We start from the raw sequence: 27943 nt of genomic DNA on the forward strand, positions 1-27943 counted from the left end.
GTTGCCCTGCATTAGAATGTTGTTTACAAATGGCGGTCTACGTAGATTTTAGTCTAAAAGGAAGTTTGTTTTATTAGAGTTCGAGAAGTGATCTAAAAATTAATTTTTACTATCGAAATCGCGTAACAGAATCATTTCAAAGTAACTGATTGTTTTAAAATATTTATTCTGTACATTTTAAATTATTACATTAAGCCTACAGCTCTTTAGTCTTTAGATTTTACTTAGAGAATTAGAATTAGATTAGTTTTTTAGATTAGATGATCTAGATTTTATTTTAGATCATTCTGATTCTGTACAGTAGTACAGTACTTTAATGTGCCTAAAGTCTAAACTAAAACAGTTTTAGATTTTAGGCTTTATTTTTTTCTTTTTTAACTGTAAACTGATCTAGCCCTAAGTAATTAATATTTAATATACCAAATACTGCCTAATATATCTAGATGTAGATCTGATTCAATGAAAATTGAAAATGAATAGGCCTAATGAGTAAAAATAGTTTATAACTTTATAGGCATATATTATTATTATATTGTACACACTTTAGCATTTTATAGGATATGATAGAAACTGAATTTTAGCCATCTTTTTGGTCTTTTTGTAAATTACTATAGAAATGTATTAATATCCTCAGTGCTGACAGCACTCAGAAAATATTTTAGAAAGAACTTTATATTTAAAAAAACAAAAGCTGTAATTTGGTAGGGTTGTAGGCTGAGGTGTGACATCATTTTAGGGGTGGGGGGGGGGGCTTGTCTGGCTTTTTGTGACAATATATGATAATTGGGAGGTGAGGGGTCGGTATAATCATAAAAATAAATATGATGTCATTTATGGATGACCCCCTACTAAATTGTTTAAAGTTGTCCCAAAACTCTAAAGGGTTAATTAATTTCAATATTAATTAATGTAGAATAGACTGATTAAAGACAGATGAAATATTCATCAGACATTTTTATCACAAAATGTATTTCATAAAACAGGATGGCTGTATAACGGGAAATTAGAATTTTAAAAACTGCAATGGCTTCTTTAGCCAAACCAATAGATCGTAAACGTGTGCAAGCTAGGCAGGTGGAGAAGCTCCAGCAGCATATGATGATCTTAGAGCAACAGATGGTTGAACAAGCCGCACTAAGACGTCAGCTAGAACAGATCAGCCGACTGGACACGACCAGAACACAGAAAGCTTTGGTAAGTTTGTTTTCTTAACTTACATAACTACAAAATATGCTTTAGCCAAACATTTGGGATTTAGATGAAACTATTTATTTGTATAGTCTCACAGTTATTCATCAAGCAGAAACGTGTCCACTGTTTTGTTCAAACTGTTTGTTACAGGAGGGTTTAGACAATGGTTAAAATATATATTTTCCATTTTCAATATTTGTTCAATTTTATCTGGGGGGAGGGGGACAACATACTGCCTCTTTCCACCCCCACCTCCCTTGAGAGATGCTTGAAAGAGCAAAGAACCACTGAATATATCCATTCCTTATCTCTAATTCTAACCATAAGGATAATATTTTTTTAAGCGTAAGCTACTCCTGCTGTGTAAATATATAGGTACTGCTATAATATTTGAAATCCAAATTAATTTAAAACCATACTTTCTTTTTTGAGAAAGCCAAAAGATCAATCTTAGAAAACAAAACTATTTTACCGTAACATATTTGTAATCGTTGTATTTCCCTATTGCAGGAGAGAGCATCAAGCAGTAACAAAACTTTACAAAATGAAATCGACAGAATATATGGACCAAGTCATGAGTGTAAGTCTTAGAACACTCAACCACAATGTTAGGTTACTTTAGAAAGTCAAGTTACCTTGTCATATAGTTTGTTAACTAAAGTAAGATTACGATTTTATTTTTGTGTGAATATTTCAGATCCCAAATCCCCTGCCCTGAATGCTGTGGAAGAAATTATTGCACAAAGAACCAAAGATTTCCACCGCTCACAGCAAGAAAAAAATGCCAAACTTCAGTAAGTTCAAAACATATTTTAAAAATTTGTTTTTCAAATGTATTTACCAAACTGTGGTCAACTTTGTATATTTTTTGTGTTATTATTTTTTAGTAAATCTAGCTATGCTTATCATAACAGAGTTTACTGCTGAACTCAGGATCAAAATCTATATACTTATTGTAATAAGTTTTTACCAAAAAAAAAATGAAATTCAAGAAATGAGATGGAGCAAACAATTTAATTTGATGTATTATTAGCTGATCATTTCACTATCTTTGAACATGTATTCCTGTCTCTATTATTAATATTCACCCTAATTCTAGAAATTTAATTTTTCTAGACAGCTTGCGCAGGAAAGGCTGCGCATCCTTGAGGCTAGAAACAGATTAAAGGAGAAACAAGACATGCTGCGCTCTCTCCCCTCCCCCAATGGTAAGGCAACTCAGCGTATGTGGGGCCATAAATATTCACTCTACTCACCACTGCTTTACGATGACAGCACACACACCTACTCCCCTGTGTTTCAAGACGGGTATTACACACACTATCCACGCCCCCGGGGTAAACGCAGGTGGTTTAATAGCAGTATGTATTTTGTGCCTACCCCACTGTTTCAGTCTCTATGGCGATAGTTTATCTAACAGTACTGTTTTATCATATACTAAAAATATTGCATTTTATAAGGAGCAGATTTTTTACTAGGCTACATGTTTCCCTGCTTCACTGTATACCTCCCTTTTAGACCACTCACCTTGCTTCTTGACCACACTTCCTGCTTGACCACATATCTCCCTACTTGACCAAATACCTCCCTACTTGACCACATACCTCCCTACTTGACCACATACCTCCCTACTTGACCACATACCTCCCTACTTGACCACATACCTCCCTACTTGACCACATATCTCCCTACTTGACCACATACCTCCCTACTTGACCACATACCTCCCTACTTGACCACACTTCCTACTTGACCACATACCTCCCTACTTGACCACATACCTCCCTACTTGACCACATACCTCCCTACTTGACCACATACCTCCCTACTTGACCACACTTCCTGCTTGACCACATACCTCCCTACTTGACCACATACCTCCCTACTTGACCACACTTCCTGCTTGACCACATAACTTCCTACTTTGCCACACTTCCTGCTTGACCACACACCTCCCTACTTGACCACATACCTCCCTACTTGACCACATACCTCCCTACTTGACCACATACCTCCCTACTTGACCACATACCTCCCTACTTGACCACATACCTCCCTACTTGACCACATACCTCCCTACTTGACCACATACCTCCCTACTTGACCACATACCTCCCTACTTGACCACATACCTCCCTACTTGACCACATACCTCCCTACTTGACCACATACCACCCTACTTGACCACATACCACCCTACTTGACCACATACCTCCCTACTTGACCACATACCACCCTACTTGACCACATACCTCCCTACTTGACCACATACCTCCCTACTTGACCACATACCTCCCTACTTGACCACATACCACCCTAATGTCTCCATCATTTTGTTGGTTTATTTTAGTGCTAGAAAATTGCTGTATACTTGGTCTGACTTTTTATACTATGTCAATATGAAGACCTTGGGATTTTATATGGTAAAAATAGAGAAAAATATAGACCCTAACATGGTAAAAATTTTTAGATAAAAATAATTGTTTTAGATAATATTCCACCACTGTATCAGAAATTGCTTTAGTATAATTATTTAACTAACTCAATTTTAGCCATTAGCTTGAAATGTAATTTTTTGTTCTAATTAAAAAAAATTCCTGGGCTGCTAATTCTGAAATACTTAACAAAATATTTGACAAATTGTAACCCCGTGATTTTAAACATTGCTTTTTTTTTGCATCTATGCTATTTAAAGTGTCTTTCACTTTTTAAACACTGTCTCAACGTGTGGTTGATTAACAATGTTTTGATTTGTTGCCTGAAATAATTTATTACATTTTTAAATATTTGCTCGGAGCCAAAGATTTACTGAGGCCAGTATGAAGAGTATGGAGAGTTGATGTAAATGGTTTTTTAATGTATTTTATTATTTGCTTTTTAGTTTTGCTTAGCAGATCTCTAAAAGATGATGTGATAAATAAAAATGTATTTATATTTTTTAAAGCTTTATTTGTACCTCAAATATTTATAAATACTGATTCAAAGCATTTTTGTAATTAATAGATTTGTGATGAAAGTAGATTTTTTAATTAGTTATTTAATTGTTAGTTTTGTTCTGTGTAGTTACTTCATTAATAGTCATTGACCTATTCTTATAATTTATTGGTAACTATATTAAAGGTATGTAAAGGTCTAAGATAAATTCTAATATTAAAAATATTGTGAGCTTGATTAATATTGAAACATGTTATAATTGTTTTGTTTCATTTTTTAGTTCTAAAAACGCCTCAAGTTGTGTCATTTTTTTTTAGTTTATTTATGAGCTTTTAAATGTTTTTTGTTGTTTTTTTTAGAAACTATTGATAGGAACTTAACTTCTTTCCTTTATTTTCATGATGCTTTCTGTTGAAGGGATCAGATATTTTGAAAATAAATGTTTCCAAACACAACTTGACATTTTGATTTTGTTTGTTTGGTAGAATTAGTGTAGCCTATATATTTTTTAATTGTTCCTATTAATGCATACACCAAGAATTAATTAACATGTCACAGATCTAGCTGGCTTTTTTAAAAAACTATTAATGTGATAATTTCTAAAGTTAGAAATTTCAAAAACCTGCTTCAGTTTTACCAGCACAATATATCAAGCCCTTCAAAACAATCTTAAAATTAAGTTGTGTTTCGGAATTATTCATTCAAGTTTATGATAAATATGAAATGAAATATTTTTTTAATATGTTTGTATTTAAATCTGTTTGACAATAACAAGAAAAGTTCATTTTAGCCAAACCTACGAAGTACAGATTTTTTTAAAAAAACAACATTGTATTGATTCAGTATATATATAATTGTGTTTCAGTTATTAGTTTCAGAAAATGTGTTCAATACACTATTTGTTTTCCTCTAATGTATCCGCTTATTTTTTTTTCAAAAGAAATTTTCCTATTATTTTTCTTATGTATTGGAAAAGACTTAATGGCTTAATTTGCTGACTGTCTAGATGCCATATTTTGTGGTAAATTTCCTGATTCAGTATTTTCTGTCCTGTCTCACTTTTTAATAAACTAGAGATATTATGTTTAAGGCATTTCTCTGAACTCTCAGTGGAAATGTTAGCCTTATCATTGGCTCAGATTTACAACAACAAATCTTCTCTGATGTTTTTATTGCTTCATGTCCAGCATACGTCACATCAACACTTTCTTCCCCCAATCTGATTCACAATTTCTTTCTTTGATTGAGCTGAGTTGATTTATTGGCAGGGTTAGCTTTCAAGTATTTCGCTTAACATTCCAGTTGTAGTTTTTAAATTTACTCAACAGAATTTTAAAAACATAACTAAAGTGACAGAAACTTGGTCACAGAGAGTCTAAATAAAACCCTCTTTTAGCAAACCAATAGATTTTCATTGGTTTAGTACTAAATAACTTGAATTCTATTAAAAAAGAAATTTGTATAATAAAATCATGTTGGCTACATATTTTATTAAGCTTAATTATAATTGGTTAATGAATTTTGTTTCTTTTACAAAAAATAATTGAAATTTTACATTTATTGAATAGTAATTTTTTTTTTGTTAGAATCACAAGTGAAACTAAATCAGACGTGAAATGAATAAGGACCAATTGTTACAATTTTATTTCCCTCCTATTGATCCGCAGTAAAACACATTCCAAATACAAAAGAGCTATTCTTAAGGCTTTGTAAATGAGGGTAGGGCATCAGCCCAAAATAACTTTATGACATGCTGGTGAATAGGGCTTGAGCTAACAACACTGGGGACTGGGAACTCTTCAATATGTGATCAGATTAAAGCTTTTGAATAGACTGGGTGGATTTGTTTGAGTGTATATACAGAGATAAGCCTGAAGAGAAAGGTTGAAGAGGGTGAAAGGGCCAGATTTTTTAGTTCACTAAGCCAAATCTAAAAGACAGATAATCAATATTTGTGAGCTTTTGGTTTGGCTTCAACAGTTTGATTACTTTCACAGTTTTGTTGCCTTTTATTATCAGTACATGTCATGTTTACACAACAATACTTCTTTACAAATCTTTTAAGCCAAAAGCCACACAAAAATTATCCAGTTTTGATATTTTATTAATTCATTTTAAAGTACTGTTGATGTTTTTACTATTTATAGCACAGGCTCTATATTTATAGTATTATATTTTATCTTAGATTTTTTTTATAGAAACATTTTATTTACATAAACTACTATTCATATCAAAATGTATAAACTTATTTATTTTTCACTTAATTTTTTCTCTCAATGAAACATCTTTTCTCGTCCTAATAAAAATGTAATTATTAATTGTTCAGATTAAAAAAATTTAGAAAAAAAATGTTATGCTAAGATATTTTTCTTAATGAAATAATGCATATTATAAAACAATTACACTGGATTTTTAGTTGGAAAAAAAAGCCTTCACAATTCATCTGGTTTTGTAACAATTTGTTGCTATGTGACTAATAACAAACACAAGAGTGTAAAAAACAAAGGTAAAAAATGGAAAGTAATACCAATTTGCCCAATTGAATTTATTCTTAAGGCCTAAGGATCAAAGATGGATTAACTTTTGTATCTATTGCCTTAACTAGCATTAAAATTCATCATTAGGCTTGGAAAAAACATTTTGGCTAATTTGGTTTTCTTCACCCGCCCATGCCCTTTGTTTTCTAAAAAAAAAATTGATTCCATGTTTTTCTTTTCCTGCAGGCCATGATGTTAGGAAGTTTAAGCTTTGTTTCCCAAAAGAAATATTTATTCCATGTTTTTATTTGCCCGCAGGCAGTGATGTGAGTGAGATAGAAATGAAACCCCCTGGTGTTCACACCCCCAGCTACAGGAGTGTCCACTCCTCCGACTCCATGGTCAGAAGAGTTGTTAACAATTTACCTGTTACTGTTGACAAAATTTGGCATTTGAGGTAAATAAGATGTCTTCAGTGCATTGTTAAACTATTTTAATGTAATCAATTCTGATATTTTTACTTTCTATCTTAAATCAATCAATTCTTTACTGGCACCATTGATTTTCTTATGAAAACATTTCAAGGTGTACTGGACATAGATGTACATCTGCAATAGTGAAGGAGTTATCTACCTTATTTAAAGTTCATGTTGATTAACCGTTGCCGCTGTTTGTATGTTTAGATGTTTGCAGAGGCGTCGCGAGGCGGGGGCGGGGGGTGCAGACCGCACCGGGTGACACCATTTAGAGGGGTGACACCATGGCGAAAAGTTGCAAAATATATTGAAAAAATATGCTTTTTGCCAGTTCAATTAACTGACGAACAATGGAATTTTTACTATTAACTGTGCACACTTTAAATCTATCACCAGAGGGAGGGGTGGGGGTGGGGAAGAATGTAACACCAACTATGAATATTACAGAGGACCGTGAACCGGCGGGGAGGGGGTGAGACCAAAATCTAAAATTTAGGATGAAAACGATGCTTTTTCCAGATGAGCTAATTGGGGTTTTAATATACTGTGCAAAATAATTGGCGCATTAGGGGGAGACACCGATTTCAACTATATATAGGTCTATGTAGACCTTAAATTATATATATATATATATATATATATATATATATATATATATGTATATATATATATATAATATATATATACAAATTTTCGGGGGGGGGGGGTGACACCATGAGGTGCCGCACCCAACCTAATGACGCCACTGGATTTTTGTATGTTTAGATGTTTGTATGTTTAGATGTTTGTATGTTTAGATGTTTGTATGTTATGACATTTGTATGCCAAACTTTTTTGTAGTTTACATTTACAAGTTCATGTTTGTATTTTCTCTTTGTATGTTTACTGTTTGAATGTTTATTGTTTTATTTGTGTAAAGGGACAGTTTACAGAGGGATTATGTGAAGACCAAACGACCGTACGCTGGGGAACTGGGTATCACATCATACGAGCCATGGCAATACAAAGACTTCTTTATGGTACAGTTTTTGCTGAAAAGAAATTACATAACACAGCATATTATTTAATGGTTTAGTTTTCAATCCATGTCATGTTTGTAGGCTACCGACAATTCTTGTATGTAGCCTGGTTACCAGCATTTATTTGAATTAATTTATAAACATTTCATACTAAAATGTTAAGTACACTCAAATATTGAGTTAACCCATTAATCAGTGACAGTGTGTTTAATCAACTAAGATATTGTGAGAAATAGGGCTGGTAAGTAGGTCACCAACCAGTTCTATGGCTCATGCAGGTTTTATTAAGCTGTAGAACTTGTTGGTGACCTACTTACCAGCCCTATTATTATCTAATTGTGAGCTGTGTTACAGGTACGTGACCTACTGGAAGAGTTTATTAACGACTTTTTATTTAACCACATTCCGTCTGACCTGAAAGTCCTCAAACAAGGGAGAAAACTGTGAGTTAAATTTTTTTTTTAAATCCGTCGTCATTGTTACTTGATTTGTTTTATTTCTTACTTATGAATGTACATTCTTTTTGTGAATGTGTTTTCCCTTTATGTTAGTCACTATTTTCATATTTACTTGCTTTCTATATTTTATTTTTTTAAAGGCAAATGCTTGAAGAAAATGACAAAGACTGGAAAAAAACTTCCAAAGTCTTGTCTGAAAGAGCCGTGGTCAAGCTGCTAGCTGAGGAGCTTCTGCTTGAGGTATTTTTTACAGTATTTCACATGTATTGTCATCATCTGCCTTAGTTCATCATCTTTTCCCGTTTGTGTCTAAGACACATTAGGCAGAAGAAGTAGAGTTCATCTATTTGAGAGACCTTGACATATGATGGGAAAGTGTGGTCAGCACTATGCCCAGACACCTATGTTTTCCCAAACGTGAGATAGGTACCTTTCAGAGCTGGGTGGACTCAGGGACATCCTACTGCCTTGAACACGGATTTAAACTCAAGACTTTCAAGTTAACGGTCTAGCTTTCTACCGCTAGGCCACGCCGTTCCATCTGCTATAGTTAGTCCTACTGGAACGTCAGAAAGTTTCTAAAAATAAATTTAATAAACACAACTTTTTTTTAAAAAAAACATAGTTTTGCTTCAGAATAATATTCAATATTTTGAATTGGAAAGAGCAAGGTACAGAATTTACAACAGCTTGTCCATATAAAAAAAATAAATAAAGAAAATGTAAAGTTGGATTAAGCATTTAATGGATTATGTGCTTATTTCAATGCTAAAATTGTTTTTGTTATATCTAGGTAACAAGTAAATTGACTGAAGAGATTGCTGGTGAATGTCTCTTTGATGATTTCATTTACAAGAGAATTTCTTCCAACATGTTTATCAAAGAAGCTGAGGTTTCAAATTTACTGATTTTATGTCTGTTTTGGTTTGTTACAACTTGTTTAATGGTCCAAATTTTAATGGTCCATATTTCTTAAAAAAATGGTTTCTTATCTGCCATTTTATAACTAAATACATAAGCTGCCAGTTAATGAAATGTCTGAAATTCAAAGTATGGAAATATATTAATATTGTTTTAGATTTAGATGTAATTTTTTATTAACAAATTTTCATAAATAAATTAGAACTTGCTTACAATTAAGTGCTCCAGCTACTGTCTCTTTACAATCAACCTTTAAATATTTTCCTATGGTCAACCTTTCAAAGATATTTTCCTATGGTCAACCTTTCAAAGATATTTTCCTATGGTCAACCTTTCAAAGATATTTTCCTATGGTCAACGTTTCAATGATATTTTTTCTCTATGGTCACCTTTTAATGATATTTTCCTGTGGTCAACTTTTCAATGATATTTTCCTGTGGTCAACTTTTCAATGATATTTTCCTGTGGTCAACTTTTCAGTGATATTTTCCTGTGGTCAACTTTTCAGTGATATTTTCCTGTGGTCAACTTTTCAGTGATATTTTCCTGTGGTCAACTTTTCAGTGATATTTTCCTGTGGTCAACTTTTCAGTGATATTTTCCTGTGGTCAACGTTTCAGTGATATTTTCCTGTGGTCAACTTTTCAGTGATATTTTCCAAGGGTCAAACTTTCAGTGATATTTTCATGTGGTCAACTTTTCAGTGATATTTTCCTGTGGTCAACTTCTCAGTGATATTTTCCTGTGGTCAACTTTTCAGTGATATTTTCCAAGGGTCAACTTTTCTGTGATATTTTCCTGTGGTCAACTTTTCAGTGATATTTTCCAAGGGTCAAACTTTCAATATTTTTTTGCCACTGTAGGTTCAAGCAACTGGCAACCCTGATGGCAGAGACCCCAATGACCCTGCCTATGACATCATCACACGTACCTTCCAGTCTATGCAGAAAAACAGAGATCAAATAAAGTAAGGAACTCTTGTGTTTTTGTTCAATAAATAAATGTTTTGATAAATGTTTTAGTTTGTTTCAATTGTGTTTTAGTTTTTGTTTTAATTGTGTTTTTTAGTTTGTGTTTTAATTGTGTTTTATATGTGTTTTAATTGTGTTTTTGTTTTTGTTTGTGTTTGTAATTGTATTTTAGTTTGTGTTTTAATTGTAGTTTAGTTTGTGCTTTTAACCAATGTACAGTAGCTCTATGTTGCAGCCAATTATAGGACTTTGTATCCTTAGTACATGTGTTACCATGAATCAAAAGATAGCTACTGTGTGTCACCAGTACTGGTGATAAGGATACTGTATCACCACTACTGGTAGGACCATTTCAATGTGGTACACTTGTTAAAATGATTGATACACAGATTTAAATATTAATTGAAATTTCTGAGGCTATAGTAAACAATGTTGTTGTTTAAATTTTCTTAAGCCAAGGCTACTCTTTACCTGGCCACTCTATACTTGGCCACCTGACCACTCTTTACTTTAAACCTGAAGCCTTGTAGTGTTTTACATTGGCCATTCTATACTTGACCACTCTTTAGTTTAAACCTGATGCCTTATAGTGTTTTACATTGGCCACTCTATATTTGACCACTCTTTAGTTTAAACCTGATGCCTTGTAGTGTTTTACACTGGCCACTCTATATTTGACCACTCTTTAGTTTAAACCTGATGCCTTATAGTGTTTTACATTGGCCACTCTATATTTGACATCTCTTTACTTTTAACCTGAAGCCTTACAGTGTTTTACATTGGCCCCCACTGTTCCACTATATCTATATTATTTCAACTTTCTACTAATTTTGTGATTTCCCTATATAGTACTATATTATATTAGTTCTATTTAAAATGAACACTGTGTAACTCTCCCACAACAGAAAACATATTTGGTCACACTCTCAGCTGCTGAATCAGCAAACATCTCCTCCACCTCAACTACTTCGCCCCGTGTCACCTCCGCCCCCCATGCCACCCAAAAAAAAGAAGTCACCACCAAAAGTGAACAAAACACCTTCACAAGTGCCCATTTCAGAGCCACAACTATCAACTGTTGTTGAGTAAGTAGCATCAACTTTATTAAAATAACTACGCTATCTGCTAATATGCTAGTTTTGAATGAAAAATGATATTTTCTTTTTTATTTAAATTTCAATTTAATTACAAGCTAAATTTTAGCTTGTTAACTTTAATTTTTTTTATATTGGAAAACAGCCAAAGTACAAAATTTATTTTTAAAAATAAGTTGAAAATGAACATTTCTTTTGAAGCAAAATTCAAAAAAATTAATTCCTTTAAAAATGGAAATGTAAAAACTTTTGGTTTTGGTTTAATACAATAAAGAGCTGACTTGGCAATATTAAAACACTTCTAATGGTTTGTAGTGAAACAAAATCAATAACTATGTCAGTAATGTGTGTTTTGAGAAAGCTAATTTTGTAGCCTTATACATCCAGCACAATGGGAATAACTGCAGTGTGTTTTATGGCTAGTCTATTTATCATATGCCTGATTGACATTGTTTGGCTAGACTGAATTATTTATAAAGATATATATTTTTTCTGTTGTTTTTTTTTTTTTTTTTGCTTCATTCTAATTTGATCTCCCCAGGAATGTTGACTTTTAATGGGCTCTTCACTGTAATAAGGATAAGTGATTTATTTCAGATTTGTTTCATCTATGTCGATCACTGTTTTATACTTTCTTCTTTGTTGTATTAGTTACTTGTAAATTTCATTTAAAGTAATTGTAAAGTATGTAGTTGTAGCCTAACAGATTTAAATAAATAGTTTAAAAAAACTAAAGTCACAATAAATTTAATTTTAATAATTTCAATTTTGGTCAAAATTTTTGTCTTCTTTATTTTAATTATTTTAAATTTCAAGTTATTGCAAATTATGGATTATTTCTCTAAGAATCTATTTCTATTTTACAATGTTAACTGACTTGTCTCGGTTGTTAGCTGGTTCACCTCCTAACCTAATGCACAACTAACAAAACTTAATGACATAGCTGCATTTCTCATAAGCTTAACACACACAAAATAGGATTTTACAACAATTTAGAAAAATATAATTTAAATGATATTACAAAGCTTTAATAACTCATCATTTCTTTGTCATCGCTTTTTAAATATTGTTTTGAATAATTAAGGAAATTAGATTTATATTCTGTCAAAAAAAAACATCATATAATTCTATTACGTAAATGATAATGAAAAAGCGGTTTCAATTATGCTAGTTTTGATTAAAGCAATTATTTTGTAAATATACAGCATATTTTTTACCCAATTGTCAGTATTTATTTTAATTTTTTTTAAAGTAAATATTTTAAAACTGTTTTATTTTTTCTTGCAAGCAGAAAATTTGATATCAATAAGTTAGGTTATCAAGCAGTTTATGTGATATAAATAAGTATGGTGTCTCTGTGTCTAGATTTAATAAATTCATTTAAAAGTGCCTCTTTATATTACAGTATTACAATATTAATTATCTGGGGTATTTCAGCTATTTATCTGTCTGCATTGTTAAATAATTTGTTTTATATCATTCCTTTTCAAATCCTCTTTAATGTAGGACTTTGGTTATTTTGTTTAAAATAAAGTTAGTTTAATTATATATAAGCTTGACTAACTTAATTGTTCTGAAAACATTGTTCAGGCTAAGTTTTTAATAATTTTTGTAAAAATTAGAACCCTGCAAATCTTGATAAAAATATAAAAAAAAAATATTAGCACCATTTTATGGAACAAAAACTGTGTGTTTATATTTGATATTTAATGCTAAGATCTTCTGTATTGTTATTACAGCATTTACTTATGATATTAAATTTAAAAATACTGTGATATGTTACTTCAAAAATAAATATATTAAAGAGAAATATTTTAAAATACAAAATGTTGACATTTATTTATTTACTTATTTGACTGGTGGAAAAAAATGAATGCTGCTAAAATCATGTGAACAGAATGAAAATGTAAGTACAATTTAATCTTTTAACAATTTAGACTTGGAGATGGTAAAAAACCTGGCAACATTGGTTTCAGTGAGCCAGTTGATGCAGATGTAACCATCATCAGCTTTGATCATCTCCATCCAGTTGATCTCATACAGACAGATTACATGAAAGAAAAAGATCCAAAAGAAAGAAATAAAAAACTCTGGAACTGCATTTACCAAAAAAGAGAAGCAAAATATTGGAAGGTATTGTAATTTCATTAAGATTTACATGAATGTTACATTTAGATTGTTTATAATTTGTTTACAAATTACATGAACCTAAATATTTTTCTTTTATTAGATTTCTCTTATTTTACTTACTATTCTCACTGATGGCTGATATGTGACATTGTTTTACATTGTCTTTGTCTGGCAACTTTCTTTACTTTCTCACTTTACTAGTCTAAGTAAAAAAGAAAAGTTTCTCTTATTGTCATAAAATAATTATATTCTACACAAAAATTTTAGGCACTTAAAAACTACATTAAAAATTACAAAAATATTTTAGAACTTGAGGCCCTATGTATTTAATCTACATTAAGAAGTACAATAATATTTCAGAACTTGAGGCCCTATGTATCTAATCTACATTATGAAGTACAATAATATTTCAGAACTTGAGGCCCTATGTATTTAATCTACATTAAGAAGTACAATAATATTTCAGAACTTGAGGCCCTATGTATTTAATCTACATTAAGAAGTACAATAATATTTCAGAACTTGAGGCCCTATGTATTTAATCTACATAAAGAAGTACAATAATATTTCAGAACTTGAGGCCCTATGTATCTAATCTACATTATGAAGTACAATAATATTTCAGAACTTGAGGCCCTATGTATCTAATCTACATTATGAAGTACAATAATATTTCAGAACTTGAGGCCCTATGTATTTAATCTAACTGTGGCCAAGAGATGTCAAGGTATTTCAGTGGTCAAACCTTCACCGGATCATATGCAGGTGGCTATTGGGACTTTAAGTGGTAAATACTTTTTTGTTTTTAAACTGTAGCTTAGTTTGATTGTTTTCAACAAACCATGAGCTGTGTTTATTCATCTGAGCATATGTTAGCCCCTAAAGCTTCTCAGAGCTATTTTTTAGGCTATCAACAACCCACTAGCAAGGTCAAAGATCAGAACATTTGTTAGCCCTCAACAACCCACTAGCAGGGTTAAAAGTCCTCAGTTTAAATATTCCCAGAAACATCTTTTGACAGCAATCTGTTTTTCCCACTAAGTGATTCAGCTAGATGTCTTTGACCAGGTTTATTTGAAGTGTTCACTCATTTACTCATTTTAAAAGAAAAAAAACAGATAACTAAGCACATTATCAAATACAACATCTATTATTCTAAGTAATTAGTGATTTTGTTTTAAATGTTATCTATAATTAATGAACTATATCCAATAATCATTTATTGATGGGGGATGTTATGATAAATATAGTGTCTAGTAAACATTTTTTGATAGTGGATGTTATGATAAATATAGTATCCAGTCATGATATTTTGATAGGTGATGTCATAATAAATATAGTATCTAGTCATGATATTGATAAATATAGTATCTAAACATCATTTTTTGATAGGTGATGTCATGATAAATATAGTATTTAGTCATGATATTTTGATAAGTGATGTCATAATAAATATAGTATCTAGTCATGATATTTTGATAAGTAATGTCATGATAAATATAGTATCTAGTCATAATTTTTTGATAGGTGATGTCATCATTTTCAACACACAAGTGGAACCCTGGATGGCTGTAAAATTAGATGTTGGGCAGACGGTTGATGGGGGTGTAGTGCATTTAGCTTGGTCACTTGACTCTTCTAGGCTGTTGGCAGTTAAAAAATCTGTAGGTAGTGTAATCTTTTAGGCTGTTGGCAGTTAAAAAATCTGTACGTAATGTAATCTTCTAGGCTGTTGGCAGTTAAAAAATCTGTACATAATGTTATCTTCTAGGCTGTTAGCAGTTAAAAAATCTGTAGGTAGTGTAATCTAGGCTGTTAGCAGTTAAAAAATCTGTATGTAATGTAATCTTTTAGGCTGTTAGCAGTTAAAAAATCTGTACGTATTGTAATCTTTTAGGCTGTTAGCAGTTAAAAAATCTGTACGTAATGTAATCTTTTAGGCTGTTAGCAGTTAAAAAATCTGTACGTAATGTAATCTTTTAGGCTGTTAGCAGTTAAAAAATCTGTACGTAATGTAATCTTCTAGGCTGTTAGCAGTTAAAAAATCAGTACGTATGGTTATCCTCTAGGCCAGGGGTCAGAGGCGTAGCGACCATTCCCGGCGCCCAGGGACAAACTTTTCGATTTGCACCCCCCCCCCCCTCAAAATTTTGATTTGCACCCCCCCTTCAAACTTTCGATTTCCACCCCCCTCAACCTTTCAATTTATTTCTCCAACCCATTTTGGCGCCCCCTAAGGTCGGCGCCCTTGGACATATGCCTGTCCCCACCCCCCTCGCTACGCTACTGCCAGGGGTCGGCAACCTGCGGCTTTTTTATATCAAGATGCTGCTCTCCAGCTTCTTGAACAAATACTAATAATCTTAATAAAAAATAAAATATTTGAAATAAAAAAAATGTTAGTGGCTCTTTAAAACCAGGGAAATTTTGAAAATTGTAACTTTTGGCTCTTCCGCTTCAAAAGGTTGCCGACCCCTGCTCTAGGCTGTTAGCAGTTAAAAAATCTGTAGGTAATGTAATCTTCTAGGCTGGTAGCAGTTAAAAAATCTGTACGTAATGTAATCTTCTAGGCTGTTAGCAGTTAAAAAATCTGTACGTAATGTAATCTTCTAGGCTGTTAGCAGTTAAAAAATCTGTACGTAATGTAATCTTCTAGGCTGTTAGCAGTTAAAAAATCTGTACGTAATGTAATCTTCTAGGCTGTTGGCAGTTAAAAAATCTGTACGTAATGTAATCTTCTAGGCTGTTAGCTGTTAAAAAATCTGTTCGTAATGTAATCTTCTAGGCTGTTGGCAGTTAAAAAATCTGTATGTAATGTAATCTTCTAGGCTGTTAGCAGTTAAAAAATCTGTACGTAATGTAATCTTCTAGGCTGTTAGCTGTTAAAAAATCTGTTCGTAATGTAATCTTCTAGGCTGTTGGCAGTTAAAAAATCTGTACGTAATGTAATCTTCTAGGCTGTTGGCAGTTAAAAAATCTGTACATACTGTAATCTTCTAGGCTGTTAGCTGTTAAAAAATCTGTTCGTAATGTAATCTTCTAGGCTGTTGGCAGTTAAAAAATCTGTACATAATGTAATCTTCTAGGCTGTTAGCTGTTAAAAAATCTGTTCGTAATGTAATCTTCTAGGCTGTTGGCAGTTAAAAAATCTGTACGTAATGTAATCTTCTAGGCTGTTAGCAGTTAAAAAATCTGTATGTAATGTAATCTTCCAGGCTGTTAGCAGTTAAAAAATCTGTATGTAATGTAATCTTCTAGGCTGTTAGCAGTTAAAAAATCTGTACGTAATGTAATCTAGGCTGTTAGCAGTTAAAAAATCTGTATGTAATGTAATCTTCTAGGCTGTAGGCAGTTAAAAAATCTGTATGTAATGTAATCTTCTAGGCTATTGGCAGTTAAAAAATCTGTATGTAATGTAATCTTCTAGGCTGTTGGCAGTTTAAAAATCAGTACGTAGTGTAATCTTCTAGGCTGTTAGCAGTTAAAAAATCTGTACGTAATGTAATTCTCTAGGCTGTTGGCAGTTAAAAAATCTGTATGTAATGTAATCTTCTAGGCTATTGGCAGTTAAAAAATCTGTATGTAATGTAATCTTCTAGGCTGTTGGCAGTTTAAAAATCAGTACGTAGTGTAATCTTCTAGGCTGTTAGCAGTTAAAAAATCTGTACGTAATGTAATCCTCTAGGCTGTTGGCAGTTAAAAAATCTGTATGTAATGTTATCTTCTAGGCTGTTAGCAGTTAAAAAGTCTGTACGTAATGTAATCCTCTAGGCTGTTAGCAGTTAAAAAATCTGTACGTAATGTAATCAGAATCTTCTAGGCTGTTAGCAGTTAAAAAATCTCTACGTAATGTAATCAGAATCTTCTAGGCTGTTAGCAGTTAAAAAATCTGTATGTAATGTAATCTTCTAGGCTGTTAGCAGTTAAAAAGTCTGTATGTAATGTAATCCTCTAGGCTGTTAGCAGTTAAAAAATGTAAATGGTATGATTTGTTTAAAACAAAAATAAGTTTATGTTAAGTACTGAATTTTATTTATAAAAAAATAATGTGCCTAGTGATATGGCTGAGTACATTTTTGTTTTTGTAAAGTAATTTTAACACTGTAATTTAGTCATTTCATTGGGAACAGAAAAACTGGCTTTGCCATCGTAATTCAGCATTGATTGGGATTAGATTAGGTGAATAGCTCTCATTGGATTAGTTGAGCTGGATTAGTTAAGAAGGATTAGTTGATGTGTGTGTTGTATTTGCAGGGTTCTGTTTTTGTTTGGCTCACAAAGGGAAAGCCAGCATTAAAAGAGCACTTGAAAGTCATGGAGTTCCAAACAAACGAAACAAAACCTCAGCCATTTGCCCTCATTCCTATCAATGCTTTTGATGCCAACAAAGGGGACTTAACTCTCACACAAGGTCATTATATTTTTCTACATCATTTATTAAAAAAATGTAGTTTTAAAAATGTAATTGTATCACATATCAAAAGCTATATGACAAGGGAAATAACTCTAAAATTTCATGTTGCAGGATCTCTTGTTGAACAAGGCACATCTAGAGGTCCAGAGAAGGCAGTTCTGGCAGATTTCTTCCCCTCCCTTACCGTGCTGACCACTCAGGTATGAATTGGACACTTTGTGTGCTCATGTCTGAGATAAGATTTATCTGTGTTGGACTATGTTTGTTGTTTAACTATTTCATTGTGGAGGCTTATTTACCTTTGTTGAAATTTTTTTTTTCAAGTAGCCCATATACATATTTTACATATAAAATCATTTGATAAGGGAGGCAATGTATTGCATATGCGTAGCGACGGGGGGGGGGGGGGGTACATATGTCCCCGGGCGCCGACCTTAGGGGGTGCCAAAATGGGTTGGAAAAAAAAATAAAAATCTTATTTTAGCTGCAGTTTTACATTATAAATATAATGGGTGGGAGGCGCAAATTGAAAGTTTGAGGGGAGGGGGTGCAAACTAAAAATAAAAATTGAAAGATTGCTCCCGAGGGGGGACAAATTGAAAGTTTGTCCCTGGGCGCCGGGAAGGGTCGCTAAGCCTCTGATGTATTGTAGGAGCTTTGATAGTGAAAATAGTAGCCTACGTTTTTGATAGAGGATACAGTTTTTTGTCTTTGTGATTGGGAAAAAAAGATAATCTTGTAGAGCCAAAAAAAATAAAAACCTTGAGCATCAGAAGGTTAACTTGTTATATTTTTGTCCTTTTAGTACTCCATCTGTGCGGCACTACAGATGGGAGATATACTAAAACTTGACTTGGAAACACTCAACAAAAATGAAAATGTTTTGAAGGCACCAATGCTTCTCAAACCAAAAATTCAGGTAGTTTTGAGAATTAATTTTTATATTTTCCAAATTTTAAATAATTGCTGAAAGTATTGAAATCTACTTTTTAATTTCATCATATCTTTATTAAAATGTAAGCCACAGCTTTCAAAAGGTATGGTCTATTTAGGTGGTAGTTTGGTTGAGAGGTTGGTTGAGTGAGTGGTGAGTTATTTTTATTTTTGTTTAAAGAACTCAAATACCTTGGTTCTTGAGTCTGAGCAGATCCCATGGCTACCTAGTATCTGTAACACTTAAACACCAAAGATAAATATCTGTAACACTTAAACACCAAAGATAAATATCTGTAACACTTAAACACCAAAGATAAATATCTGTGACACTTAAACACCAAAGATAAATATCTGTAACACTTAAACGCCAAAGATAAATATCTGTAACACTTAAATGCCAAAGATAAATATCTGTAACACTTAAACACCAAAGATAAATATCTGTAACACTTAAACACCAAAGATAAATATCTGTAACACTTAAACACCAAAGATAAATATCTGTAACACTTAAACACCAAAGATAAATATCTGTAACACTTAAACGCCAAAGATAAATATCTGTAACACTTAAATGCCAAAGATAAATATCTGTAACACTTAAACACCAAAGATAAATATCTGTAACACTTAAACACCAAAGATAAATATCTGTAACACTTAAACACCAAAGATAAATATCTGTAACACTTAAACACCAAAGATAAATATCTGTAACACTTAAACACCAAAGATAAATATCTGTAACACTTAAACACCAAAGATAAATATCTGTAACACTTAAACACCAAAGATAAATATCTGTAACACTTAAACACCAAAGATAAATATCTGTAACACTTAAACACCAAAGATAAATATCTGTAACACTTAAACACCAAAGATAAATATCTGTAACACTTAAACACCAAAGATAAATATCTGTAACACTTAAACGCCAAAGATAAATATCTGTAACACTTAAACACCAAAGATAAATATCTGTAACACTTAAACACCAAAGATAAATATCTGTAACACTTAAACACCAAAGATAAATATCTGTAACACTTAAACACCAAAGATAAATATCTGTAACACTTAAACACCAAAGATAAATATCTGTAACACTTAAACACCAAAGATAAATATCTGTAACACTTAAACGCCAAAGATAAATATCTGTAACACTTAAACACCAAAGATAAATATCTGTAACACTTAAACACCAAAGATAAATATCTGTAACACTTAAACACCAAAGATAAATATCTGTAACACTTAAACACCAAAGATAAATATCTGTAACACTTAAACACCAAAGATAAATATCTGTAACACTTAAACACCAAAGATAAATATCTGTAACACTTAAACACCAAAGATAAATATCTGTAACACTTAAACACCAAAGATAAATATCTGTAACACTTAAACGCCAAAGATAAATATCTGTAACACTTAAATGCCAAAGATAAATATCTGTAACACTTAAACACCAAAGATAAATATCTGTAACACTTAAACACCAAAGATAAATATCTGTAACACTTAAACACCAAAGATAAATATCTGTAACACTTAAACACCAAAGATAAATATCTGTAACACTTAAACACCAAAGATAAATATCTGTAACACTTAAACACCAAAGATAAATATCTGAAACACTTTAACACCAAAGATAAATATCTGAAACACTTTAACACCAATGATAAATATCTGTAACACTTAAACACCAAAGATAAATATCTGTAGCTCTCAACATGAAATGTAACTTTACTCTTTAGACCAGCATTGAGGTTCCAAATTTAACCAGACAAAACATTGGGGCAGAACTTCTGCGCCAACACAAGGATCTGGTCCTGCATGTGAGTTTTGTGGGGAACATAGGCAAGATGGTGACGGTGGACAGTGCTGGCTTCATTCTCCTCTGGAAATACGACAAGTAGGTTTGTGATGTAGGTTTGTGATGTAGGTTTGTGATGTAGGTTTGTGAAACATAAGGGTTTGTGACACATGTAGGTTTAGGACACGTGTAGGTTTGTGAAACTAGTAGGTTTTTGGACATGTAGGTTTGTGATACTGGTAGGTTTGTGACACAGGTAGGTTTCTGGCACATGTAGGTTTGCGAAACTGGTAGGTTTTTGGACAGGTAGGTTTGTGACACATGTAGGTTTCTGGCTCAAGTATGTTTGTGGCAAAAGGTAAATTTCTGCTGTATGTATGTGACCCACGCATTGTTGCAACATTTTGTCTGCAGCAGAAATGTGTTGACAAATAAAATGATTTTTTTACTTAATTTCTGTTGAACTGGTTATGTAATATCCATGAGAGTTTACCTGCAAACATCAGTTGAAGACTGTATTTTAGATAAACTCAGATTATGTTAAAGTATGGGATAGATGGGCAGAAGTGACTTGATCTGTTAAATAACTTGTATACACTACCCTTGTGTATAGAGCCCTTGTGTACACTAACCTTGTATCAACTAATTTTCTTGAAGAAAAAAATGTAAACACAAAATTTGTTTCAGATCTTTTCTAACTGGCTTTGATTGGTTTACACCTGAAAAAAAATTCAAATTAAATCTACACAGGACAATGTTCCAACCCTTCCCCGAAGACAACACAAAAGTGAGTTGCATCTATATATTCCCCCCACCACCACCACTAAAACTGTGTATATATATATATTTTTTTTTTTAATTTATTAATTTATTTATTTAAATATCCATCTTGTAGGTCATAAATCATAACAGATCCTGCCCATCTGCTGCTACTGTTCCAAAAAATAAAATTTACAAATTGTTGGGTTTTTTTTTAACTATTCACACTTTATTAAAGAGAACAATAAAAATATGTGAAAAATTATGACACAAATTTTTTGAAAATCCGAGTTGTATTATCTTTTGTTTATTCCTGGTTGCAGATAATTTTTACAGATCAGCAAAAAAATGTGTCCAGATCTAAAATTAGAAGGGAGCGAAGTGAAGGTGAGTTTCACCGTCACATAGCTAAAAATAAACCATTTTATCATAGCGGGGGGTTATGGTTAGAGAGGGTTAGGATAGCAATAACAGAAATAATAATAACCTTTAATTTAAAAATAGCAATAAGTCGCATAGAAAATCCGAGTAAATTATGCCCGTATGAATCATTGTAGCCACTTACTAGTATTTTTTAACTGTGTCAACCCAGTCCATGCCTGCATTAAATTAAATGGAAAGAAATTCAAATATGAATTTTAAGAAATTACCTAGTTTTTCAGCTCAAAAGGTGAATTTAAGAAATTACAGTGAAAATTGTTTAATGCTTAAGATGAAAAAAAAATCATTTAAAACGAAATATTAATTAGACCTTAATAAAATACTCGGTATTTCATTAAAAATTATTTTAACAAACACAAAACAAAACAAAACATTTATCAGGAAAAGATTTCCCCTCTCTGAATGCAGTTGTTTTACGCATTGTGCTCGGCTTGTTTTAAAGGGAGGTTATAAACAACGTAAACGATCAACTAAGGGAAGCAACTTCTGCTGTCAATTTAATTTTACATAATTGACTGAATGCCGCAGTAATAATTATTTTAAAAGGATTGGCGTTTTAAGTTAATTTTAACAAATTAGTTTATTACATCAATGAAGAAAAATTTAATACATCACTTAAAGCGATGTATAAAAGATTGAACCATTCAGAAAAAAAAACACTTTAGCGATCTTGCGATGACCGCTAAAAGTGGTGAATCGGCTACTTGATCAAGCATACTTACCTGGCACAGGAGGCACCTTGATCAGCAAGGAGGTCCTCCCAGGGCGAGGCCTGCACATTGCACTTCGTGTGGGTTGACCCCTGCGATCACCCCAAATGTGGGTGACTCGGGTGCGTAATTTTTTCGTAGGGGGGACTGCGTTCGCGCTATCCCCTGCACAATATTAAATGTAAAGAATGGTAGCTACTCATTTTTGCCTGTATCCTACTATTATGTCTAGCAATGTGTTAAGAATGCTACAATCATATAATCTCTTACACTACCTAATCATTTCAAGTGTACGCTAGATGTAAGATGGGTAAAATCCAGTTCAATGCCAATGTTGCACAGCTAAATGGGCAGTGGCTACATTAATACCAGTGACAGTCTGTATTTAATACAATTTAAATTCAAATAAAATCATCTTAATGGTGTTACTACCTTAAATTGTACTTTGGTTTCTCATGAAATCTCTTAAAGGTTGTATTTTTCTGTATCTTGTTCACAGCTCAAATATCACTGGACAAATTAAAGCTTGGGAACCCTTGGCACATTATCATAGGAAAAAATGGACTTGATGTTTGTTGTTTAAAGTTTTATTTTGTTACTTCTGATTTGATGTTTGTGGTTTTAAGTTTTATTTTGTTACTTCTTACTTGAAGAAAGTTGAATAAAAGCTTTTAAAAATGTTTTAATAACAAGCTTTTATATAATTATGCACTAAAAAGGAGAAAATAAATTCTTAAAATCTTTAATAATAAATGCACTATTTAAATGACTATAAACAATAAAGAAAAGCATGGGTCACTATATTATCTATTGAATTTGAATACCTTTAATAAAATTAATTTAAGAAGCAAAGAATTTCACTATGTTCCTGTGACTCACTTAAACTTCTTTTAAAAAAAACATCACTACATGTCCTAATGCATGATTTTATTTGCCAGACTTACATGTATGCCCCACAAGCCAATGTGAATGACTCTGGAGCCATGTTTAATGTTGTTGTCAGACACAGAAAGACTCAGCAAGTATCCAGTCACATGACACGGATGTATAAACCTGTCAAAGTAAACATTTGCATTTTTCTAATCTACCCTCTGAAATCATTTGGTTTTTCTGGTCAAATTAACTAAAAATAAAAATAACTTTTTTTATCTACTGAAATTATTTTTTTTTTAATAAAAAGAAACTTCATGTTAAATGCTAAAATCATGTGTTGTAATTGTTATGCTATCAATATTTTACCCTGTTTTCTGGTGTTAGGATTCAATTGAATTTCAAATCATGTTTTAAGCTAAATTTTGATTAACAAATCAGGTTGCTGGAATAAAACAAAAAATATCAAATTACCCATCAACGAAATAAACAAACAAAATCAAACCATAGCAGTTTTATGTTTGACATTTGTGTATTTAACTGCAGTTTTTCTTCCTCAGCTTCAAGCTTCTGCTATTCTGTCTGTGAAACAAACTCCCTCTGGAAATGATTTAGTGATTGTTCTTTTGTTTCCTCCCTATCAACCCAAAGGTGGGCAGCCATCTTTTAATCTTTATCATGGGCAGCATATGCATCTATTTGCCTTCCAATCTGTACATTTTTGTTTTATGAAATATGTTTGGTGGAAAATATACCACCATTAAACATTGGTCATCTAAGTTATGTCTATGATTTTATAACAACTCTTCAATTAAATAATAGATTTCTACCAGCAGATAGAATGATAAATATTAGTTTTTATTAACCAAATAAAAACAAGGATTCAAGTATTCACAAAACAATTTATTTCCCAGGTCCATATTTGATGATACTTGTTCTACACCTACCAACAATGGCTTTACGCAACTTTAGAAAAGAGATTGAGCTAAGCAGTCAAGAACATGATGAGTATAAGGAAACTAAAACCTTGTCTATGGATGTGAGTCTAATTGTGTTGTTTCCTTGTTATTCATGCTAAAGTTAATATTTTTATTTAAATTACTTCAGGTACCCTTTTAATTAATTTTATTATTTTCATAAGGTTACACAAACGTATGGGCCTACTGGCTCAGAATACCTATTCATGACACTGAATGGTCAGCTGAACTGCTTTTCACTCAACTCTGGCTCATCACTGCTTTGTATTGACAGTAAAACACGGCCCAAAGGTTGTATGAAAGCCAATTATTTACAGCTATAAAATGTGTACAAAAAGAATTAATTTAAATTAGAAGCCAAAAATTTATTTTTTTATAGATAATTGTACAACATATAGAAATCTACTATGTTGAGTTTATATATATAAAGAGCGCACGACAAAAGAGCGCAGACAAAAGAGCGCCGACAAAAGAGCGCCGACATAAGAGCGCACTAATTTCCCGACAAAAGAGCGCCGACATAAGAGCGCAAACTAACGATCGAAAATCATAGTTAATGGTTAATAAAAATTAACTCAGATCAGAAGGCATCGTTTGATGTTAACTCTTTATTGTTTCATTAAAAAACTAATTGTTCAGTTTCTTTAACTAAAAAAGTGATAAAATCAACGTGAAGTCCAATTATTCAAAACGCAATCTAATAACACATACAAAGATTTTAAATGTTAGGCCTAAATTTAGAATATAAACTGAAATGAAATGTAACAAAATGAAAATATATTTCAAATGAATAAAACGTTTATTTATAGTTGCATTTATATTGCTTCCACCAGCATTTGCTCTGTCCTTTCCACATCTGTAGCCTTCGACCAATATAATAACCTTCCCTTTCTGTGATTCGATCTTCTACATGTTACTTGGGTTAGAAATATTTTCAAACTGCATTCATAACATATTAAACATAATATATAAATAAACATGTCGTTTTATCGTTCCGCCGATTGTTTAATTAAAACAAGTGTCTGCGCTCTTATGTCGGCGCTCTTTTGTCGTGCGCTCTTTTGACGGGTCACCATACTTTGTTTCTACTATTTTAGCTTGTTATGAATCTGATAATTTACCCCATATCAACTATACTTATTTTTTTTTTTATTTTTACTCACTATGTGTTAACATTATACTTTATAGTATTTATACTTTTAATGTTTTGATATTTCATCCTGTGTTAACTGTATACTTTTCATGTTTCTCTAACCAAAGCACCAAAGTTTCCAGGGTTAAGAATTGATGAGCAATATTTTAAAGTGCCAAAACTGTGCCAGGTGGCAGCACTAGGCAACTTTGGCTCTCTCTATGCTGTGCTCTTTGATCAGGTGTGTGAGTAGTTTCCTTTTACTGATGGCAACTTTTAGATCTAGATAGTAGGAGCCATCCAGAATAGATCAGACATACCTTAGATGGAAGGGGTGTCTTCAGACTTATGCGACAATGTGCTATGTGTGTGGGGGGGGGGGGGGGGCTGTAAACATTGATTCCTCTAAACTCTGAGGGGTCAAATTTGTCAATATCATGGTAGGTGAGGGGGGATGATTCTTGCTTTTGTAGCAATAGCAGGTGAGAGTACAAAAAACTCAAATTGTTTTTTATCATAAATGGAAAACCCATAACTGTCAATACATAAAACTAAATTCTTAGTGTACACCACTGCTGAATTTCTAGTTAAGACCAAGTAACCACTGCTAACTTTGTTTTATTGCTAAATTTCTAGTCCAGTCAAGTTTTTAAAGTTCTACGACTTGATGACAACAACCCTCCTGAGGACACCAGGCTGATGAGCAAAGCTTTCAAAAAATGGTGGGCTGTGTTGATAACATTAATCTTAAGCAGTAGCAAATTTTTAAATTTTACATTTTATTCTACAACAGATGCTGATTTTTTATAAACATCATATTAGTTTTGGTTATAGGTTCACTTTAGAAAACTTTATTACAACTAAACATGGGCTTCCTTATATGATAACGTTAAAGTGTCCTTCTCAGACACCAAAAATAACAGTTAATCATTTAAATAGTTGATTAAAAAACTGATGTTAAAGAATTAATGTAACTGTTACTGTGATGTGATTTTCCAAAAAATTTATAAATCCATTCATCCCCCTTAGGGAGGGTTACAAGAAATGTCCGTCTGAGCTTCGAGTTAATCCAGTGGACTGTCTGCTGCCAGATATGAAACACTTGGAAGCAGAAATGAGGAGTTTACTGCTGTCCTTGCCATTCCACAATGAGGAGATAACCAGGGAGGACCAAGAAAAAGAAAAAATTGGGAATTATCTGGCCTTGAAAACCAAGGTAAAAACAAATTTCAATAACACAACAAAACAAAAAGTGATAAAATAAGGTAAATATGTTCATAAAAGAAATAAGTATTTCAATTTTTTTTAAATATTCAACAAGATAAATAACACAAGTGAACATTTATTCCATTAAGCTCAATCAATGAGGTTTGATATATCAAACATCCACTAGTATCATTGTGATACAGCAAGGTATATTTCTCAAAGCTTTATTTAATATATAAGTTGGCACTTAGCTTACCTCCCCCATATAAAGAAAAAAATGCATCCCTCTCACCATCACTTATTCCAGTACACATTAACAGTTATGCTGTTAATGTCAGTCAAAATACAACCTAGGCTAATGTTTAGGTTTCTTTAATACTTCTGAAAGTAAAACATTAATTGTAAAACAAATTATGGCTTTTCATGTGAGAAATCAAGAACTACACAGTCAATCTTATTTTAATGAGACTTTTTAATAACTTTTTATTTTTAACAGGTGGAAAAGGAGGCTCTGGTGAATAAATTATAAGAAAACTGCAGAAATGTTGTTGTTCCGTTTTTGTTTTTTTTATTCCTCACATAAATAAATAAATGACAATGTTTTTTACACCGTTGTTACTGCTTTTTTTTTTTTATTTGTTAATGAGAGTAATGTTAAATTAAAAACAATGTAGAAAAAACATTCTACACTTGATGATGTACTGCTTTTTTTTACTGCCAGCAACTGTCACTACTATAGCTTGTTATTATTGAAAAAGTTTCTGTGAACATGAAGGAGTATTGGTCTTTGGTTTTCACTTATCAAGTCCTTGGAAAATACTAGTTTAGAGTGTAGACCCCAGACTCACATTTATCATGTCGAATTGTTTTAGAAACATTATTTAATTTAAAAAATGAATAAATTAATAAAATGGGCACAGATTTTTTAAACTTGGTAAAACTCCATTTTAGCATAATTATTCGCTGCTTCACTCTCACCTCCAAAACAAAAATGTTTTT

General features: G+C 32.1%; 1 protein-coding gene and 1 non-coding gene across 2 annotated transcripts; both read left to right on the forward strand.

Annotated features, from left to right (window-relative positions):
* On the forward strand, positions 1 to 27551 carry LOC131952534 (uncharacterized). The gene is made up of 30 exons (XM_059315258.1): positions 1 to 141; positions 984 to 1194; positions 1702 to 1771; positions 1889 to 1985; positions 2308 to 2399; positions 6921 to 7059; positions 7998 to 8097; positions 8452 to 8540; positions 8696 to 8795; positions 9349 to 9447; positions 10340 to 10443; positions 11353 to 11532; positions 13518 to 13674; positions 14350 to 14458; positions 15199 to 15335; positions 17926 to 18082; positions 18197 to 18285; positions 18891 to 19004; positions 20791 to 20948; positions 21537 to 21636; positions 21932 to 21995; positions 23259 to 23329; positions 23698 to 23820; positions 24190 to 24280; positions 24544 to 24668; positions 24771 to 24897; positions 25867 to 25979; positions 26375 to 26460; positions 26768 to 26954; positions 27441 to 27551. Exons 2-30 carry the CDS (start codon positions 1024 to 1026, stop codon positions 27471 to 27473), a joined length of 3282 nt encoding a protein of 1093 aa, XP_059171241.1. The 5' UTR covers positions 1 to 141; positions 984 to 1023; the 3' UTR covers positions 27474 to 27551.
* Positions 22764 to 22927, forward strand: LOC131952703 (U1 spliceosomal RNA). The gene has a single exon (XR_009388558.1). It is a non-coding gene; the product is annotated as a U1 spliceosomal RNA (small nuclear RNA).
* Positions 27552 to 27943: the final 392 nt, after the last annotated feature.

The sequence above is a fragment of the Physella acuta genome, unplaced genomic scaffold, assembly GCF_028476545.2.
Source record: "Physella acuta isolate Inbredline_101_S28 unplaced genomic scaffold, ASM2847654v3 ptg000072l, whole genome shotgun sequence".
In the NCBI taxonomy this organism is placed as follows: Eukaryota; Metazoa; Mollusca; class Gastropoda; family Physidae; genus Physella; species Physella acuta.

Bases quoted from the DNA above. Each gene is read 5' to 3' on its own strand.
- LOC131952534 (XM_059315258.1), top strand. From the start codon at position 1,024: ATGGCTTCTTTAGCCAAACCAATAGATCGTAAACGTGTGCAAGCTAGG. The intron at 8,541-8,695 runs GTGAGTTAAATT...ATTTTTTTAAAG, and splicing joins CTCAAACAAGGGAGAAAACT to GCAAATGCTTGAAGAAAATG. The intron at 10,444-11,352 runs GTAAGGAACTCT...CTCCCACAACAG, and splicing joins AAAAACAGAGATCAAATAAA to AAAACATATTTGGTCACACT.